This window comes from Mustelus asterias, chromosome 6 (assembly GCF_964213995.1).
Source record: "Mustelus asterias chromosome 6, sMusAst1.hap1.1, whole genome shotgun sequence".
Classification (NCBI taxonomy): domain Eukaryota; kingdom Metazoa; phylum Chordata; class Chondrichthyes; order Carcharhiniformes; family Triakidae; genus Mustelus; species Mustelus asterias.
Genome location: NC_135806.1, coordinates 108,733,641 through 108,754,278, shown reverse-complemented (window position 1 = coordinate 108,754,278; position 20,638 = coordinate 108,733,641). Strand labels below are relative to the sequence as shown.

Sequence of the window (20,638 nt, the reverse complement as noted above, 5' to 3'; positions counted from 1 at the left end):
GAATACTTACAACTAATCAAGTCTTTAAGAAACAAAACAATGTGAGTGGAGAGAGCATCAAGACAGGCTAAAAAGATGTGTATTGTCTCCAGACAAGACAGCCAGTGAAACTCTGCGGTCACGGGCATTCGGCCTCTGATATTCGGGTAAGCGTTCTCCAAGGTGGCCTTCGCGACACACGACAGCGCAGAGTCGCTGAGCAGAAACTGATAGCCAAGTTCCGCACACACGAGGGCGGCCTCAACCGGGATATTGGGTTCATGTCACACTATTTGTAACTCCCACAGTTGCGTGGACCTGCAGAGTTTCACTGGCTGTCTTGTCTGGAGACAATACACATCTTTTTAGCCTGTCTTGATGCTCTCTCCACTCACATTGTTTTGTTTCTTAAAGACTTGATTAGTTGTAAGTATTCGCATTCCAACCATTATTCATGTAAATTGAGTCTGTGTCTTTATAAGCTCTGTTTGTGAACAGAATTCCCACTCACCTGAAGAAGGGGCTCAGAGCTCCGAAAGCTTGTGTGGCTTTTGCTACCAAATAAACCTGTTGGACTTTAACCTGGTGTTGTTAAACTTCTTACCATCCTACTCTGACATCTCCCTCCTCGCACTACTACTGCATTGTTCCAATGAAGATCAAAATTAGCTGGTGGAACAAACTGCACCTCAGTGTTCAATTAGGCATTTTACAGCCTTCAAAACCCAACATTATTTCAACAATTTCAGATAATAACCTCTGGCCCTATTTTCTCCAGGCATCCCATTACCTTTTGCCTTACACCATCCTTCCTTTTGCCATTTAAGCTCCACCCTATCAGAATTCTTCTCTATTGTCCTTTGTTCCTCTATCCCTTTTCCATGCCTCAATATTTGCTTAAAATCTGTTACATTTCTAATGTCTTCAGTTCTGGTAAAAGGTCATCAGACTGAAACATTAATTCTGTTTCTCTCCCCACAGGTTATGTCGCTGACTATTTCCAGCATTTTCTGTTTTTATGTCAATTTCCAGTTTATGCAGTATTTTGATGTTGTATTGGCTATATCCGAATTGGATGGGTGCTAATATGCTGGTAAAACTGTTAAATAGAGAAGTTTTGTAAAAATACTTGCATATTTCTAGTACTTTTTCCATGTTCCAAAGAACTTTACAGCCAGTCGGTACTTTAGAAGTAGTCTCTGTTGCAACGTAGCAGAGCACACCACAAGGTCTCCTGAACAGCAAATGATAATGACCAGTTAACCTGTTTTACTAATATTGGTTGAGGAACAAGAGTCTCATCTTCGAAACTGTGTCACAGGATACGTCCACCTGATAGGGTCTCAGTTTAACATCTCATCCAAAGGACAGCATCTCCCAATACAGCATTCCCTCAGTACTCCAATGGAATGTCAGGTTAGATTTTGTGCTCAAGTCTCTTGAGTGGGATTTGAACCCACAACCTTCTGACTTAAAGGCAAGAGTGCTACTCACTGAGCCACAACTGACACCCAATTACGTACTTAAGCTAGGAAAAGAGAAAAGGGCTGAAAAAGTTTTTAAAAACTGAGTCAGCTAATAGTGAATGGAGAAGCAGGTGAGATTAAAACATGCGCAGAAAATAACCTAGCAGGAGGAATAGGAAGTCATGAAATACTAGCTATATAAATGGCAGAAAAATGAAGAATATGTAGGGGGTAGATTAGACAAAAAGGAATGGGAAACACAAAGGAAGGTTCAAATTCATGTATTGGAACTGGGAGCAATTATTTTACAGGAAGGTCAAGATTTATGAATAACAAAAGCTAGGCTGCAAGCAAAACAGCAATAAAAAAGAAACATACTGAAATATAATTAAAAAGGGTTGAAAAGATGAAAAAGAAGCAAAGTGATAATATGAGTAAAAATTAACATTTGTTATACAAAGCTTAGATGTAGATAGGGAGGTTTTGTGGCACAGTAGTAGCATCCCTACCTCTGGACCAGCAGCTCCAGGTTCAAGACCCACATCAGGACCTGGTGGCCATGAAATTACATTCATTACATGGCCATATCAACCTATAAATCCTTCCAATATGTCTGATGTCAGGCAATGAGCAGAATAATTTTCTGGTAAGCCATACTGCAGAAGGCAACAGCAAACCACTGCATTACCTTGCTAAGCATAATCATAGACCAATCTAATGCAAGTGCATGGTCAGCAACACTCTCTTGGGGCACAATATCTATAGGAGCAGGAGATATAGACAAGCAATGAGTATATAATCATAATATAAACAGGAACTGCTGAAAGAACTCAGCAGGTCTGACAGCATCTGTGGATAATTGTTTAATGTTTCAAGTTCGTATGATTCCTCTTCAACATATTGATTATATACTAGGAAAGGAGAAAAGGGCTGGGAAAGTTAAAAAAAATCAGGGTTAGCTGATAGTGAATGGAGAAGTAGATGAGGTTAAAATGCATGTAAAAAACAATCTAGCAGGAGAGATGGGCAGTCAACGATATCATCATAGCATATAATAAATATCATTCAAGCTCCAAGATTTTTAAAAGGCCTGTTACATTAGTAGAGGCGTATTAAATTTCTAAAATGTGAGAAGGAAATGAAGAGGAACTCTGTAGATGAGAGAGGTATACATGAATAAGAAAAGTATTGTTCTAGCAGATTTTAATTATTATCTTCTTATTGGGACTGTGGGAGTAAACAGATAAAAGGGAATTAAATTCCTAAAATCAGGACAGTACATCCCCTACAAGCAGTATATCAAGTCTACAAAGGTAAAAAGTTTTGCTAAATCTGCTTATGAGAAATGGACTAGATCAGTTTAATGAACTAAATGTGGGTGAGTTCCTTGGAACTAGTAACCACAATACAATAGCTGAAGATAGCAGAAAGTGAGGTGGAAGGAGAAATTGTTGAAGCTGATTATAGAGCAACAGCACTGTGCTTTTTCAAGTAGAGATTGCAAAGGTGCAAAATAGAACAGCATAGCACAGGAGACCATTCAGCCCATCCATCTACACTGGCTCTTTTGAAGACGAATTCTGCGAGTTCCACTTCTCCACTCTATCCATATCTCTATTTATCCTTTGAAGGTTACCACTGAATCTGTAACCATCACCTTATCAGACAGTGTATTCCAAATCTTAATCGCCCGTTGCATTAAAAAGTACTTTCTCATGTCACCTCTGCCTCTTTCACCCATTGCCTTAAATCAAAATCTGTTGGTTATCCACCTTTTAGCTTGTGGATACAATTTATCTTTTATTACTGTATCAAAACCTTTCATGATTTTAAATATTGCTATCAAATCTCCTCTTAGCCGTTTCTGTTCCAAGAAGGAAAATCCCAACATCTCTAGTCACTCCACATTCAATCCCTCATCTCTGGAACTATTTTATTAAGTATCTTATGTACCCTCTCCAAAGCCTTTAAGTTCCTTTCTAAAATGTGGTTTCCAGAATCGGGCATAATACTCCAACTGAGCTGAACAGGCGTTTTAGGCTCAGCATAACCTGCTCTGTGCCTTAAAACCCAACATCCCACATGGGTATTCATTGCTTTATTAGTTGTATTGATTTCTTATTAAGATTGAGGAATAAAAGGTTGGGGCAGATATAATTAAGGTGACTTCTTGCGTAGAAGGTAGCACTCAAAGCTAATTCTCAGTCATGATCACTCTCACACGGCGTCAGTTGAGGACTCAAGCCCCAAAATTCAGACACTCCCTGGTGCCAGTACTGAGGGAGCACTGCACCTTTGGAAGTTTTGTCTTAGAATACAATTAAAATTGAACAAGAGAGCCAAAAGGAGAATACATAAAGATTATAATGAGAATAATTGAAAAAACTTTAAAAATATGAAAATAAGAGATTGTAGGAGCAGAATAAGGAAAGCTAGGATGGGGCAAGAGAAAAATATTTCCAGAAATATCAATAAAGTGCAAATATATCAGTAAAGAGAGAACTGTTAGAAGTGAGATGGGGCCCCCCCAGAATATTGTCAATTTATGGAAGAGGATCAAAAACTGGCAGATATTTTATTAAGCGCTTCACAGTGGTCTTTGCTAAAGAAGACATTGGTGAGAAAGTGAATATTGAATGGTTGAGGGCAAGTGTGATAATAAAGGAAAACATTAGACAATTTAGTTTAGGTTAAAAGGTAACAAATTGGCCAAGTTCAATGTGATACATCCTTAAAAACACGAGTGTGTTTCGGGCAGAAACAATTGATACCTAAAAACAATGTCACAGATTTTGCTATCAAATAGCTATGGCCTTCGCTAAGCATGCCCTTGCTAGGTTAGGTTTTTAAATTTTTGCATGGCAAGTTGCTGAAACTGCAGGCTGATTATGGTATTGTAGGAAAAATGGTGCATCTAAGACCTGAGTCTTAGGGAAAGCAACTGTGCACCTCCTTAACCAAGCAGATTGAAGGATTGCGAAATTAATAGACTCAAAATGAAGTGTAAATTAAAGTGGGTGAATTCAAAGTCAAATCAAGTACAGAGGAAAAATAAAGTGAGGGGAAAAAAATAGATTAAGAGGTAATGGAGAGACAGAGACACAGAGAAAAGAGGCAGAAATGGGAAAATGTTTAACATTTCCAAGAATGAAAGTCTTAAGGAATCAGACTCCATACTTGTAATAGTTAATTTTCAGTGCCAGAGGTGTTGTTTGACATAATTAGCATTCATCGCACATTTAGTCATCACATCAAGTCCAGAAAGGACCAGAGTTAACTTGCTGAGACAAGTTTAGTTACCATTTATCACGAAAATATTCCAATTTTATACCATTGAATGTATCTTAATGCTGAGCCATTTTCAAAAAGCTAATGGCAGAGTGAAGTATCTCGTTCAACAACATTTGGATTTTTAAGTTTACCCAAATATGTGTCCTTGTTTAAGTTGCTGTACCCCAATTTGTGCATAAATAATCAAGTACGCTATCAGAAAAATCTTATCCATTAAAGTAGATGCAGTGCTGTGGAACAGCTGCAGGATTTGGGAGCACAGGTTCACATTATATTAAAAGTAACAGCACAGATTGATTGAGCTGTTGATAAAAAAGCTAATGGAAATCTAGATTTCATCACAAGAAGCAGAGAGTTAATGAGGAAGCTAAATAAACCTTAATGAAATCTCAGAGTACTTCAGTATTGGCCTCCACACGACAAGAAGGATATTCAGGTTTCAGTGACTGTACAAAGCAGATTCATTCGACTGATGTCTGGTATGAGGAAATATTAATACAAATAAAGTCTTGAAAAAAACTGGAAAATTTAGCTTTTTTTCTTTAAAATAAATTGCAGATCACAGAGCAATAAAAGGCATTTAAAAATTTGAAAGGTGAAAAAGTAGATAGGAGACTTTTCAGTAGTTGAGGGATCATAAATTCACGATTGAATGTTAAGGGATTTACAAGAGACCAAAACAAACTTTTTTTAAACATGGGCTGGAAAATTCACAACTGGATTTAGAGGTTGAGCTACATGTGAAATTAACATTGAAGATCAATTTGGATGGGCAGATGGTGCAAAAAGAGATAAGGGGATAAGGGAACAAGGCAGATGTATGATGAGGGCCAAATGATTCAAGTATTTGGTGGTGGAAGGATTCACAGCCAAGCCTGATCCCATCCTGACGCATATACTTTCAGCAGGAAATGCTGCATACCAATCAACAACTAAAATATTGGCAAAGTTTTCTCTCCCTAACCCAGAGGCTCAAATGCCACTGTAGCACCAGCTGAGATCAATTAACTCAACACAGACCACAGATCAATTGCTGTTCCATGTGGCTCGACTATTTAGTCCTCTTAACTAGAAAATTATTATAATTTTAAATTTAACTGAGTACACATGACAGGGCTTGTTAATTTGTAAATCAGCAAGCCAATGCGGGTAACTAGTCATTAGTGTGACAGCAAATAACACTGCACTGCACATTTGACCAAGAGGTTGAGACTGCCTGAAAACTAAAATTCCAATGAGCACTGTTTCATTTCGCAGAAACTTAATTTAAGGAAGGTATTCTATTTTTGACTAAGTTTAGCTGATTAATTATTAAAGACTAGTCTTTGATAATAAAAATATTTTGGCATATTCAAACTAAAACACAATTCAAGTATACATTGGTCTCACTTTAGCACCATAAACAAAACAGAGGACAAAATAATCCCTGCATTAATAATCAAGTACTGGTGTCAACTACAGTTCATTTTGTGGTTCTTTCATGTGATGTGGACATCGCTTGCAAGGTCAGCATTAATGGCCTATCCTTAACTGCCCTTGAACTGAATGGGTCACTAGGCCATTTCAAAGGGCAGTTAAAAGTTTACCACACTGCTGTGGGTCTGTAGTCTCATGTTAGCTAGACAAGGCAAGGATGGCAGATTTCATACCCTAAAGGATATTAGTGAACCCAGTGTGTTTTTTTGACAATCAATGGGAGTTTCATGCACCCTATTGCTGAAACTAGCTTTCAATTCCAGATTTTACTGTTGAATTTTAAGAACCGTCAGCTGCTATGGTGGGATGTCCGCAGAGCATTAGCCTGGAAGTCTGGATCACTAGTCCACTGACATCAGCGATGCAGAGAACCAAATGGACAGCATGTTTCTGGAGGTGGTCTCTCCACAGTTGAAGAGTACACAAGCAGAGGGGGAATGGGTAAACTTCAGTCAGGGCAGACCAGGCAGGTAGTGCAGCAACCCAAGTGCATTTTGCTCTTTAACCAGCATTGAGTTTTGAATAGTAGTGAGGGCAATGATTTTTCTGGGGAGCACAGGCACACTCAGCTTAACGGCATCATTAGTGACTCAACTGCACAGAATGGAGCGTCGAAGGGGGGGGGTGAAAAAGGGCGTAACAGCAATAATGATAAAGGATTCAATATCTAGAATAGACAGGCGTTTCAACAGCTCCAGGCATGGCTGCAGCGGTGCTGCCTCTCTGGTGCGATGGTCAATAATGCCACAGAGTGACTACAGACCATTCTAAACAGAGAAAAGTGAACTGCGAGAGGTTATGGTCCATATTGGTACCAATGACATAAGCAGAAAGAGGGATGAGGTCCTGGAGACAGATTTTTTGAGAGCTAGGAAGTAAATTAAAAGGACCTCAAGGATAGTTTTTTAAAATTCATTTATGGGATGTGGGTGTTGCTTGCTCGGCCAGCATTTATTGCCCATCCCTAGTTGGTCTTCAGAAGGTGGTAGTGAGCTGCCTTCTTGAACCGCTGCAGTTCCTGAGATGGAGGTACACCCACAGTGCTGTTAGGAAGGGAATTCTGGGATTTTGACCCAGCGATAGTGAAAGAATGGCAAAATATTTCCAAGTCAGGGTGGTGAGTGACTTGAAAGGGAACCTCCAGGTGGTGGTATTCCTAGGTATCTGGTGCTCTTGTCCTTCTAGATGGTAGTGGTTGTGTGTTTTGAAGGTGTTGCCGAAGGAACCTTGGTCAGTTCCTTCAGTGCATCTCGTAAATGGTACACACTGCAGCTATTGTTCTTCAGTGTGAAGCAATTGAATGTTTGTGGAAGGGGTACCAAAAGGGCTTTGTCCTGGATGGTGTTGAGCTTCTTGAGTGTTGTTGGAGCTACACTCATCCAGGCAAGTGAACAATATTCCATCACACTCCTGACTGGCATCTTGCAGATGGTGGATAGGATTTGGGGAGTCAGAAAGCTGTAGGATTCCTAGCCACTGACTTACTCTTGTAGCCACAGTATTTATATGACTAGTCCAGTTCAGTTTCTGGTCAATAATAACCCCCTTGGATGGCAATGCCATTGAATGTCAAGAGGCAATGGTCAGATCCTCTCTTGTTGGAGATGGTCATTACCTGGCACTTGTGTGGCATGGATATTACTTGCCACTTCTCAGTGCAAGTCTGGATATTGTCCAGGTCTTGCTGCGTTTGGATATGGACTGCTTCAGTGTCTGAGGAGTTGCGAATGGGATTTAACATTGTGCAGCCAGCGAACATCCCCACTTCTGACTTATGATAGAAGGAAGGTCATTGATGATGCAGCTGAAGATAGTTGCGCCCAGGACACTACGCTGAGGAATTCCTGTGGTGATATCCTGAAGCTGAGATGATTCACCTCCAACCACCACAACCACCATCTTCCTTTAAGCCAGTTATGACTCCAACCAGTGGAGGGTTTTCCCCTTGATTCCCACTGACGCCAGTTTTGCTAGGGTTCCTTGATGCCATATTCAGTCAGATGCTGCCTTGATCTCAAGGGCACTCAAACTCACCTCATCTCTGGAGTTCAGCTCTTTTGTCTATGTTTGAACCAAGGCTATAGTGAGGTCAGGAGCTGGGTGACCCTGGCAAAACCAAAACTGAGCATCAGCGAGCAAATTACTGCTGAATAAGTGTCACTTGATAGCGCTGTTGCTGACCCCTTCCATTGACTGATGATCAAGAGTAGACTGAGGGGGTGGTAATTGGTCGGGATGGATTTGTATAGAACAACATAGAACATAGAACATAGAAAGCCACAGCACAAACAGGCCCTTCGGCCCACAAGTTGCGCCGATCACATCCCCACCTCTAGGCCTATCTATAGCCCTCAATCCCATTAAATCCCATGTACTCATCCAGAAGTCTCTTAAAAGACCCCAACGAGTTTGCCTCCACCACCACCGACGTCAGCCGATTCCACTCACCCACCACCCTCTGAGTGAAAAACTTACCCCTGACATCTCCTCTATACCTACCCCCCAGCACCTTAAACCTGTGTCCTCTCGTAGCAACCATTTCAGCCCTTGGAAATAACCTCTGAGAGTCTACCCTATCCAGACCTCTCAACATCTTGTAAACCTCTATCAGGTCACCTCTCATCCTTCGTCTCTCCAGGGAGAAGAGACCAAGCTCCCTCAACCTATCCTCATAAGGCATGCCCCCCAATCCAGGCAACATCCTTGTAAATCTCCTCTGCACCCTTTCAATGGCTTCAACATCTTTCCTGTAATGAGGTGACCAGAACTGCGCGCAGTACTCCAAGTGGGGTCTAACCAGGGTCCTATAAAGCTGCAGCATTATCTCCCGACTCCTAAACTCAATCCCTCGATTAATGAAGGCTAGTACGCCGTACGCCTTCTTGACCGCATCCTCCACCTGCGAGGCCGATTTAAGAGTCCTATGGACCCGGACCCCAAGGTCCTTCTGATCCTCTACACTGCTAAGAATGGTACCCTTCATATTATACTGCTGCTTCATCCCATTGGATCTGCCAAAATGGATCACCACACACTTATCCGGGTTGAAGTCCATCTGCCACTTCTCCGCCCAGTCTTGCATTCTATCTATGTCTCGCTGCAACTTCTGACATCCCTCCAAACTATCCACAACACCACCTACCTTGGTGTCGTCAGCAAACTTACCAACCCATCCCTCCACTTCCTCATCCAGGTCATTTATGAAAATGACAAACAGCAAGGGTCCCAGAACAGATCCCTGGGGCACTCCACTGGTCACTGACCTCCATGCAGAGAAAGACCCCTCCACAGCCACTCTCTGCCTTCTGCAGGCAAGCCAGTTCTGGATCCACAAGGCAACAGCCCCTTGGATCCCATGCCCTCTCACTTTCTCAAGAAGTCTTGCATGGGGGACCTTATCGAACGCCTTGCTGAAGTCCATATAGACCACATCCACCGCTCTTCCTTCGTCAATGTGTTTGGTCACATTTTCAAAGAACTCAACCAGGCTCGTAAGGCACGACCTGCCCTTGACAAAGCCGTGCTGACTACTTTTGATCATACTAAACTTCTCTAGATGATCATAAATCCTGTCTCTCAGGATCCTCTCCATCAACTTACCAACCACTGAGGTTAGACTCACCGGTCGGTAATTTCCCGGGCTGTCCCTGTTCCCTTTCTTGAATATAGGGACCACATCTGCAATCCTCCAATCCTCCGGAACCTCTCCCGTCTCCATCGACGATGCAAAGATCATCGCCAAAGGCTCCGCAATCTCCTCCCTCGCCTCCCACAGTAACCTGGGGTACATCCCATCCGGTCCCGGCGACTTACCAACCTTGATGCCATTCAATAGTTCCAACACATCCTCTTTCTTTATGTCCACATGCTCGATCCTTTCTGTCCACCGCAAACCAGCAGTACAACCACCCAGATCCCTTTCCACCGTGAATACCGAGGTAAAGTATTCATTAAGCAGCTCCGCCATTTCTAACGGTTCCGCACAAACTTTTCCCCCTTCACCTTTTAAGGGTCCTATGCCTTCACATCTCATCCTTTTACTCTTGACATATTTGTAGAAAGCCTTGGGATTCTCCTTAATCTTACCCGCCAAGGCCTTCTCATGACCCCTTCTCGCTCTCCTAATTTCCTTCTTAAGCTCCTTCCTACATCCCGTATACTCCTCTAAATCCTTAACACCTCCTAGCTCTCTGAACCTTCTGTACGCCTCTCTTTTCTTATTCACCAGGTTCATCACAACCTTCGTGCACCACGGTTCCCGTACCCTACCAACACCCCCCTGTCTCATCGGAACGTTGTCATGCAGAGCTCCAGACAAACATTCCTTGAAAATCCTCCACTTTCCTTCGGTACTTTTCCCCAAGAATGCCTCCTTCCAATTTACCCGTCTAATTTCCTCCCTGATGACACTGTATTTCCCTTTACTCCAGAGAAACACTTTCCTAGCCTGCCTGATCCTATCTCTTTCCAATGCTATCGTGAAGGAGATAGAATTATGATCGCTATCCCCAAGATGCTCACCCACCGAGAGATCCTCCACCTGTCCAGGTTCATTAGCCAGCACCAGATCAAGTACAGCCTCTCCTCTAGTAGGCTTATCCACATACTGTGTCAGGAAACTCTCCTGGACGTATAGAGGACTTACCTGGATTACTCCCAGTGCTATTCACTGATGAGAACTGAATAGGGGGAATAGTGCAGATGAATACATGGCTGGAGAGAAAGTGGAGGGAGGGCTTTGGATTCATGCTGCATTGGTGCTGATTTTGAAGGAGATGGGATCTGTGCAAGCCAGACAAGGTTGCACCATTTTTTAATAAATTAATTCATGGGTGTGAGCATAGCTGGCTAGGCCAGCCTTTGTTGAGCGGGGGGGGGGAGGGGGGGAGAGTTTTTTTTGCATCAAGACAAATATCTTTGGTGATGTTGGGGTCATAATCCAGAGGGAAGTAGGAGGAAGTGCCTGAGAGTTGGCAAGGTCGAGGTCAGACAACAAGAGCACCACTCGTCAGCAAGTTTGATCACCACACATCGAGTCATTGTGTCCAGGACCATCACTGACCACACCGCCTCTGGAGATCTTCCCTCCACAGCTTCCAACCACATTGTCCCCCAACCCCACATAGCCCGCTTCTATCCCCCTTTTAAAATCCACCGACAGGACTGCCCTGGAAGACCCATCGGATCAGCCTGTTCCTGCCCCACAGAACCCATTTCTTCCGATCTTGACTCCATCCACTCTCCTCTTGTCCAGTCTCTTCCCTTGACTCTACCCACTCTCCCCTTGTCCAGTCTCTTCCCACCTACATTCGCGATTCCTCTGATGCCTTACATCATATCAACAATTCCCAGTTTCCTGGCCCTAACTGCCTCCTCTTCACTCTGGATGTCCAATCCCTCTTCACCTGGCATCCTCAACCAGGAGGGTCTAATGATTCTCCATTTCTTCCTTGAGCAGAAGCCTGAACAATCGCTGTCCACCGCCACCATCTGCCTGAGCTTGTTCTGTCACTCAACAATTTCTCCTTTAACTTGCCTCACTTCCTGTAAATAAAAGGTGTGGCTATGCATATCCACTTGGGCCCCAGTTATGCCCATCTTTTTGAGGATTATGTGGAACATTCCATGTTCCAGTCTGAATACCTTTCGTTACATTGATGACTATATCAGTGCTGCTTGATGCTCTCGCCTGGACCTGGAGAAATTGATTTATTTTGCTTCCAATTTCCACCTTCCCATGATCCATCTCTGACACTTCCCTTTCTGGACCTCGCTGTCTCCATTTCTGGTAATAGACTGACTACCAATGTTCATCACAACCCCATTGAATCCCACAGCTACCTTGATTACAACTCCTCACAGCAATCTCCCTGTGAGGACTTCATCTCATGCTCCAAGTGTCTCCACCTCCATTGCATCTGTTCTAAAAATGCCAACTTCGAAAATTGCACTTCTGACATAGAATCCATAGCAGAAGGAGGCCATCTGCCCCATCGAGCCCGCACCAACAACAATCCCACCGGTCCTATCCCCATAACCCTACGTATTTACCCTGCAAATCCCCCAATCCACTTAACTTGCACATCTTTGGACTGTGGGAGGAAACCGGAGCATCCAACGCAGACATGGGAGAACATGCAAACTCCACACAGTCACCCAAGGCCAGAATTGAACCCAGGTCCTTGGCGCTGTGAGGTAGCAGCATTAACCACTGTGCCACCATGCTGCCCCATATCTGCCTTTTTCCTTAACTGAGGTTTCCATCCACCCTCCATGGTTGACAGGGCACTCAACAAAGATCAACCCCTTCCCCTCCCTCCCAGAACCATGATAGGGTCCCCCTTGTCCTCACTTTCCACCCCAACAGCCTCCACATTCAAAGGATCATCCTCCGCCATTTCCACTAATTCCAACGTGAAGTCACCACAAAACACAGGTTCCCCTCACACCTGTCAGCACTCCGCAGGGTCCACAGTTTCGTGGCCTACCTCACAAATCTTTGTTATAATCGCTCCATCAATTACTGACCCTCTATTCTGCTCCAGTTTCTACACCCTCTCCTATACAGCATTTCATCCATCACATTTCTACTTCTCTTTGAAGGCATACAGTCTTGAAACATTAACTCGATTTTCTTCCTCCTCAGATGTTGCCAGACTTGCTGATTTTTTCTAGCATTTTCTGTTTTTGTTTCAAATTCCACCATCCACAGGACTGCCCTAGTGGACCCATCGTATTGTATTACAAGGAGGCCAATCTCATTTTCACACTTCAATACGATGCAGACATTATTACCACTGGACTAGTAATCCAGGTAAAGCTCTGGGGACCCGGGTTTAAATCCCACCATGGCAAACGGTGGAATTTGAATCCAAAAACCTGGAATTAAAAATATTAATGACAACCATGAAATCATTGTTGATTGGTTGTAAAAACCCATCTGGTTCACAAGGTTCCTTTAGGGAAGGAACCCTGCCATCCTTACCTGTGACTTCATGTGACTCCAGACCCACATCAATGGATCTGGAATTACTTGCCCCCTGAAATGGCCAAATAAGCCACTTTGTTGTATCCAACTGCTACAAAGACAACAAAAAGGAACAAAACCAAATGGACCCCTGGCATCAACCTAGGCACCAGAAATGGCAACAGCAAACCCAGCCTTGTCAATCCTACAAAATCCTCCTTGTCAACATCTGGGGACTTGTGACAAAATTGGAACAGCTGTCTCACAGACTAGTCAAGCAACAGCCTGACAATCTTACGTGACAGATACTGTCCCAGACATCACTATCACCATTCCTGGGTAAGTCCTGCCCCACCAGCATGACAGACCCAGCAGAGGTAGCAGCACAGTGAAATACAGTCAGGAGAGAGTTGACCCGGGAGTTCTCAACATTGAGTCTGGATGCCATGAAGTCTCATGATACCGGGCCAAATAAGGCAAGTAAGCCTCTTGCTGGTTACCACGCATAGTCCCCCTCAGCTGCTGAACACCACATCACCCACCCTATCATTACCACCACGGCAAGGGATCAATGTTCAATCAAGGCATGCCAGGAACAACACTAGACATACCTAAAAATGAAGTGTCAACCAGATGAAGCTGTAACATAGGACTACTTGCATGCCAAACAGCATAAGCAGCAAGTAATAGACAAAGCTAAACATTTCCACAGCAAACGGATCAGATCATAGAAATCATAGAAACCCTACAGTACAGAAAAAGGCCATTCGGCCCATCGAGTCTGCACCGACCACAATCCCACCCAGGCCCTACCCCCATATCCCTACATATTTTACCCACTAATCTCTCTAACCTATGCATCTCAAGACACTAAGGGGCAATTTTAGCATGGCCAATCAACCTAACCCGCACATCTTTGGACTGTGGGAGGAAACCGGAGCACCCGGAAGAAACCCACGCAGACACGAGGAGAATAACTCCACACAGACAGCTTTGCAGTCCAGCCCACATCAGTTGTGAGTGGTGGTGGAAAGTTAAACAACTCCCTAGAGGAGCAGGCTCCTCAAATATCCCCATGCTCAACGATGGAGGAGCACAACACAAAAACAAGGCTGAAGCATTGCAACAATCTTCAGCCAGAAGTGCCGAGTGGGTGATTAATCTCGGCCTCCTCCGGAGGTCCTAGCATTACATATGTCAGTCTTCAGCCAATTTGATTAGTGCAGTTTCTACAACATTCAAGAAGCTCGACACATCCAGGACAAAACAGCCCACTTAATTGATAGTTCCACAAACATTCAATGCCTCCACTAGCGACTCACCAAGGCTCCTTAGGCAGTACCTTCCAAATCCACAACCTATACCATCTAGAAGGGCAAGGGTAGCAGATACCTGGGAACACCACCATATGGAAGCTCCTTTCTAAGTCACTCACCATCCTGACTTGGAAATATATAATTTCTTTATTGTTATCGGATCAAAATCTAAGACTCCCTCCCTAACAGCACTGTGGGTGCACATACATCTCAGGGATGGGAGCAATTCAAGAAGGCAGCTCACCACCACCTTCTCAAGGGCAACTCGGGATGGGCAATAAATGCTGGTCTAGCCAGCAATGCCCACATCCCATAAATGAATAAACTAAAGTGCAGGCAACTATAATGTAGCTGGCACATTTTAAATCATTCTAGAATACCCTGCACAACGTTGTGTTGTTACCATTTTTAATGGAGATTTCAAAACGCTGAAAACACTAAAATATTTCTAAATACAGAGGGGCAACACGAGATATCGTTTAATAATATGCCTGTAATCACATATTATTTGTTTTAATTCACTCATGATAGACACACATCTCATGTACCACAAATTAATTTGCCTCTTGGGCTTGATTTAAAATTAATGAAAAGTACTGCGATATACAGGCAATTTTTAAAACAGCAATCTTATGATAGGAATTTGAAGGCAAGACATCAGGTACATTGGTACATGAAGGGGCAACAGTTTAGGGTTAATATTTAATCAAAACCATGACCTTCCTGCTTTAGAAAATAAATCAAATACTGACCCATTTTCTTTGAATTATCAAAGGCCAATAACCTTAATTCTTTTGTCCCCTACATCACTCACTGACAGTAGGCACAGGAGAAAACTATTGATTGCAAAGCATTATTCCTCAGCCAATCATGTTTAGCATTACTATTCAATGGTTCAATTTAGATTTAGTCTTCAAAAATGTTCACAAATATACCACAACAAACATGAAGTAGGTTTCTGATGTTTCATCACCACAGGTGCTGCTAGAATTAAAATCAAACTAAATATTGCTATCTACATTAGATAAGAGAGGGGGTGGAGATAATTATTCAATAACACAAAACAATCCTGGTCCAACAAGTTCGATATGGCATTTCAACTCTAAGAGTTAGATTGAAATCCATCTCAAGATAATAGCAGCAAGGGTCAATGCAAAATGAATTTGAAAAGTCTGAATCGATTGGTATTAGACATTGGCCTGTAATAGAAAAATGGCCTATAATTTGACATTAATCTTCAATCTCATTCAGAAAAGTATACAATGGCCGGTACAAGAAGCTGGATAAAGTTCACTCCTTTCAGGTTGTGGCTGAGGCACTTTAACGGAGTGTTTCTAAAGCATGAGTCCCCTTCGAGCCTGCTCTGCCATTCATCTGTACCTCAACTCGGCACAATTCATCTGTACCTCAAAGCTCGGCACAACATCGTGGGCCGAAGGGCCTGTTCTGTGCTGTACTGTTCTATGTTCTATAACTCCATTTACCTGTTTTGTCTTTGATACCTCTACTGAACAAAAATGAAATCAATTTGTGTTGAAAGCTCCAAGCGTTGACAGCCTTGTGGGGCAGAGAATTCCAGATTTCTACTATGAAAAAGTGCTTCCTGACTTCCTTTCTATATGGCCTAAGTCTAATTTTAAGATTATGTTCCCTCATTCTTCATTCCCCATCAAAGGAAATAATTTCTCTATTTACCACGTCATACCTTTTTATCATTTTAAGCACCTCAACCAGACCACTCCTCAATCTTCCATACACAGCAGAATATAAGCCAAATTTATCAGTTTAGCAAGTCTTCATAATTTAACCGTCTAAATTCAGCACCATTCTGGTGAATCTTTGCACCCATTTTAAGGCCAATATTTCCTTCCTGAGATTTTGTGTTCTAAACTAAAAGCTGTATCCAAGATGGGATCTGACAAAAGCTCTATACCAGTAGTGGGCAATGTGCTGCCTGTAGGCCACATACAGCCTATCAGGGTACTGAGGCACTTGTTGACCGCTGCCCACATGCAGGGTTGCCAGATTCCGCTGGTTTTCATCCACATGGTTTTTTTAACACACATGCCAAGCAAGGGCATGTGAGTAAGGAGCGTGTAATTTCACGTAATAACTGTGAGAGCCGCGCACTCACTCTGTGTCCAATCAAAGCATAAATCTTTTTGTTTTTACCATTTGAAGTTGAAAACAGTTCTATATATGAATGATTAAGCATTTTCTATAACTCGTTATAAAACTTTTGGCATATATTAAATGTATTATCTTTTTTGTGGGGTCATGGTTAGTGAAATGCCTGATTTCAATCTTGCAGCCCACTGAGGTGAAGGAAGCCCACTCACGTGGCCTATTCACTAGCCTAGGTTAGCCATCGCTGCTCTATACAAACAAGGGCAAGGTACTCCATCGGGATAACTAAGTCATAGAGCTTTACAGCACAGAAAGAGGCCCTTCAGTCCACCGTGTCTGTGTTGGCCATCAAGCACATATCTATTCTCATGCCATTTTCCATTGGTCTGTAGTCTTGTACGATATGGCATTTCAAGTGCTCATCTAAATGCTTCTTAGATGTCGTGAGAGTTCCTGTCTCTACCACCCTTTCAGGCAGTGAGTTCTAGATTCCCATGGGGAATAGATAGGGGCAGCACGGTAGCACAGGTGTTAGCACTGCTGCTTCACAGCGCCAGGGACCCAGGTTCGATTCCCAGCTTGGGTCACTGTGTGGACTTTGCACATTTTCCGTGTCTGCATGGGTTTCCTCCGGGTGCTCCAGTTTCCTGAAGACGTGCTGGTTGGGCGCATTGACCTGAAAAGGCGCCGGACTGTGGTAACTGGAGGAATTTCACAGTAACTTCATTGCAGTGTCAATGTAAGCCTTCCTTGAGACTAATAAATAAACTTTGCACCATTCTCTGCGTAAAAAAGATTTTCCTCAAATCCCTTCTAAACCTCCTGGCCTTTACCTTAAATCTATGCCACTTGGTTATTGACCCCTCTACTAAGGGGAAAGGTTCCTTCCTATCTACCCTATTTATATCCCTCATAATTTTGTACATCGCAATCAGATCCCTTTCAGCCTTTTCTGCTCTAAGGAGAGCAACCCCAGTATAACCAGCCTCTCTTCAGAGCTGAAACGCTCCAGCCCAGGCTTGGTGATTCTCCTCTGCAAGCTTTCTAGTGCAATCACATCCTTTCTATAGCAAGACCACCCTTGGAATACAGTGTACAGTTCTGGTCACCTTATTATAGAAAGGATATTATTAAACTAGAAATAGTGCAGCAAAGATTTACTAGGATGCTACCAGGACTTGATGGTGTGAGTTATAAGAGGCTGGATAGACTGGAACTTTTTTCCCTGGAGTGTTGGGGGCTTAGGGGTGATCTTATAGAGGTCTATAAAATAATGAGAGGCATCGGTCAGCTTGATAATCCACATCTTTTCCCAAAGGTAGGAGAATCTAAAACTAGAGGGCATAGATTTAAGGTGAGAGGGGAGAGATACAAAAGGGTCCAGAGGGGCAATTATTTCACAGAGGGTGGTGAGTATCTGGAACAAGCTGCCAGAAGTAGTAAAGAGGCAGATATAATTTTGTCTTTTAAAAAGCATTTAGATAGTTATATGGGTAAGATGGGTATAGAGGGATATGGATCAAACGTGGACAATTGGGACTAGATTAATGGTTTTTAAAAAAAGGGCGGTGTGGACAAGTTGGGCCGAAGGGCCTGTTTCCATGCTATAAACCTCTTTGACCCTACGTATGGCAACCGAACTGCACACAGTACTCTACCTGTGGCCTAACAAGCGTTTGATACAGCTCCATCATAACCTGCCAGCTCTTATATTCTATCCCTCGGCTAATAAAAGCAAGTATCCCATGTGCCTTCTTAATCATCTTATCTACCTGTTGGGAGAGGATGCCTCTGTGACTAACCAAAATCTGACCTGTTGGCATTTGATACCATCACTGATACAAGAGAATAGCAGCTCAGCATGCCTTAAGTTCCAATTTGGGAACCGTAGCACCACAAAACATAACATACCTCTGGATTTCTAATAACAAATCCGAGAATCTATATTTTACCAATTGCACTTGTGAAGTGTCTATCCGCTCGCTATATGCTGAACTGTACAAACGCCTGCCCAAAGAAATCACAGAACAGCAGCTTTCCAAGGAGAGTGAAATTTGCTTATGACTCCAATAAATATAGATTTGTGTTATTTGTGAAATAGTTCTTGTCGGCGCAATGTTTCAGATTGAGTTTAGTTAGTATATTGCTGTACACACGTTAAAAGCAAAATACTGTGGGTGCTGGAATCTGAAACAAAAACAAAAATACTGGAAAATCTCAACAGGTCTGACAGCATCTGTGGAGAGAGAACAGAGCCAACGGTTCAAATCTGGGTGACTCTTCGACAGCTCTGACGAAGGGTCAGCCTGACTTGAAACGTTGGCTCTATTCTTTCTCCACAGATGCTGTCAGACCTGCTGAGATTTTCCAGCATTTTCTGTTTTTGTGCCGTACATACTTTGCTCGGGCTCGATCTGAACAAACACTCTCTGCACACGCACAAGTGGCACCATCACTATCACAGATCTTGAATTAAACAAGGGAAAAGTTGGGTGCGGCTAACTAAGCAGGGAAAGCAAACCGGATTGTTCACCCATGCAGACTCCATCGGGGTGTACATCTGGTGTGTTGTCAGTTCAGAGCAGCCGGGAGTTCAGTGCGGGGGCGGGGGGGGAGAGCCCATTCTCGGAAGAATTGCTGAATCTGGGGAACACCCAGTTTCCCAACTCCGATGCTTGCACTGCCACAAGCCCTTAAAGAGCAGCTGGATCAATGGGATGGTGCTGAGAGCCGCTGAGAGAGAGAGGATGTGGAGAAGCGGGGGGTATTTGGGATCTCTATCCAGGATGTCCATTCCTGCGGCAGCGCCGGGGCTGCGGGTCCTCCCCACCCGCCACACAAACTTGTTTACGGAAGAACGGGAGCGGCCTGACAGACGTGCGGCGGGACCAATCACCTCCGACTGCCGAGGCGAGGCCGCCAGTCAGAAACAGACTGGGCGGGGACCTGGGCCAATAGGCGGGGGGGGGAGTGGGCGGGCTCTCTCTCCTCCCCGCCCCTCCCTCCCAGCCGGCAGGTTTGGTTGCACCGAAGCTCCCGGCGCTGGGAAGGCCCGATCCGCGGGACTCGCGTAAACCCGGCTGCCGGAGACACACGGCTGACCCCGGCCGGAGGGGGGAGGGAACACACCTTAAAAAAAGACAGGCTGGATAGTTGGACACGACTATCCATTCGCAACGAATAATAATAATGTGTTGAGAATCAATCGACGTACCCAGAAATTATCGACGAACTGCGACATCTTTGAAGCAAAAGCCGTCGTCGTCGCCACCGCCTCCTGTGTGATCCTGAGCTGCCCCCCCCCGCCCCCCCCCAAAAAAAACCCACCCGGGTCGCTTACCGTTTCGGGACAGAGGGAGGAATGGTTATTTATTTTTCTCTCTTGTTTTATTTTCTGTTACAGAAAAAGGGAATCGGATGTTTTTGTTTGGCAGCAGGACATGAGGGAGAGGGGGGGGGTTAAAAACAAAAAGCCCTTTTCCGAGGCGCACGGAGAGGAAAGCCGCTGCGGCGCTGCCACTGTCCGGCCGGCCCCAGTGCAGCCTGTCAGCACGGCGCATGCACAGCAGCGGCGAGCACGCCCCTCGGCGCGAGACACTCTGCCGCGCGAGAAGCGCGGGCACGCCCCTCGGCGCGCGCGACACCAGCCCCGCCAGAGGAGCGAGCGCGCCTCCTTGCCTGCGAGCGTGAGCGCGGCCCGGCGCGCGACACCGGCCCTCGGGCTGAGCTGCAAAAGCCTCTGCTAAACTTTTTAAGTGTATTTTTTAGTGTCACCAGTAAGGCTTACATTAACGCTGCAATGAAGTCACGGTGAAAATCCCCTAGTCGCCACACTCCCGGCGCCTGTTTGGGTAACACTGAGGGAGAATTTAGCACGGCCAATGCACCCTAACCAGCACGTCTTTCGGACTGTGGGAAGAAACCGGAGCACCCGGAGGAAACCCACACAGACACGCGAGAATGTTCAGATTCTGCACAGACAGTGACCCAAGCCGGTAATCGAACCCAGGTCCCCT

The 20,638-nt window shown here is 44.2% G+C and overlaps 1 protein-coding gene across 2 annotated transcripts in view; it reads right to left on the bottom strand.

The window, feature by feature from the left end:
- fcho2 (FCH and mu domain containing endocytic adaptor 2) overlaps window positions 1–20,394 on the bottom strand; it is a 182,868-nt gene extending 162,474 nt beyond the window's left edge. For both annotated transcript variants that reach the window (XM_078214895.1, XM_078214896.1), the window contains exon 1: window positions 19,837–20,394. In XM_078214895.1, the coding sequence (XP_078071021.1) occupies window positions 19,837–19,863 (27 nt within the window). In that variant the 5' untranslated portion in view covers window positions 19,864–20,394. The remainder of the gene's footprint in view (window positions 1–19,836) is intronic.
- Between the last annotated feature and the right edge of the window lie 244 nt (window positions 20,395–20,638).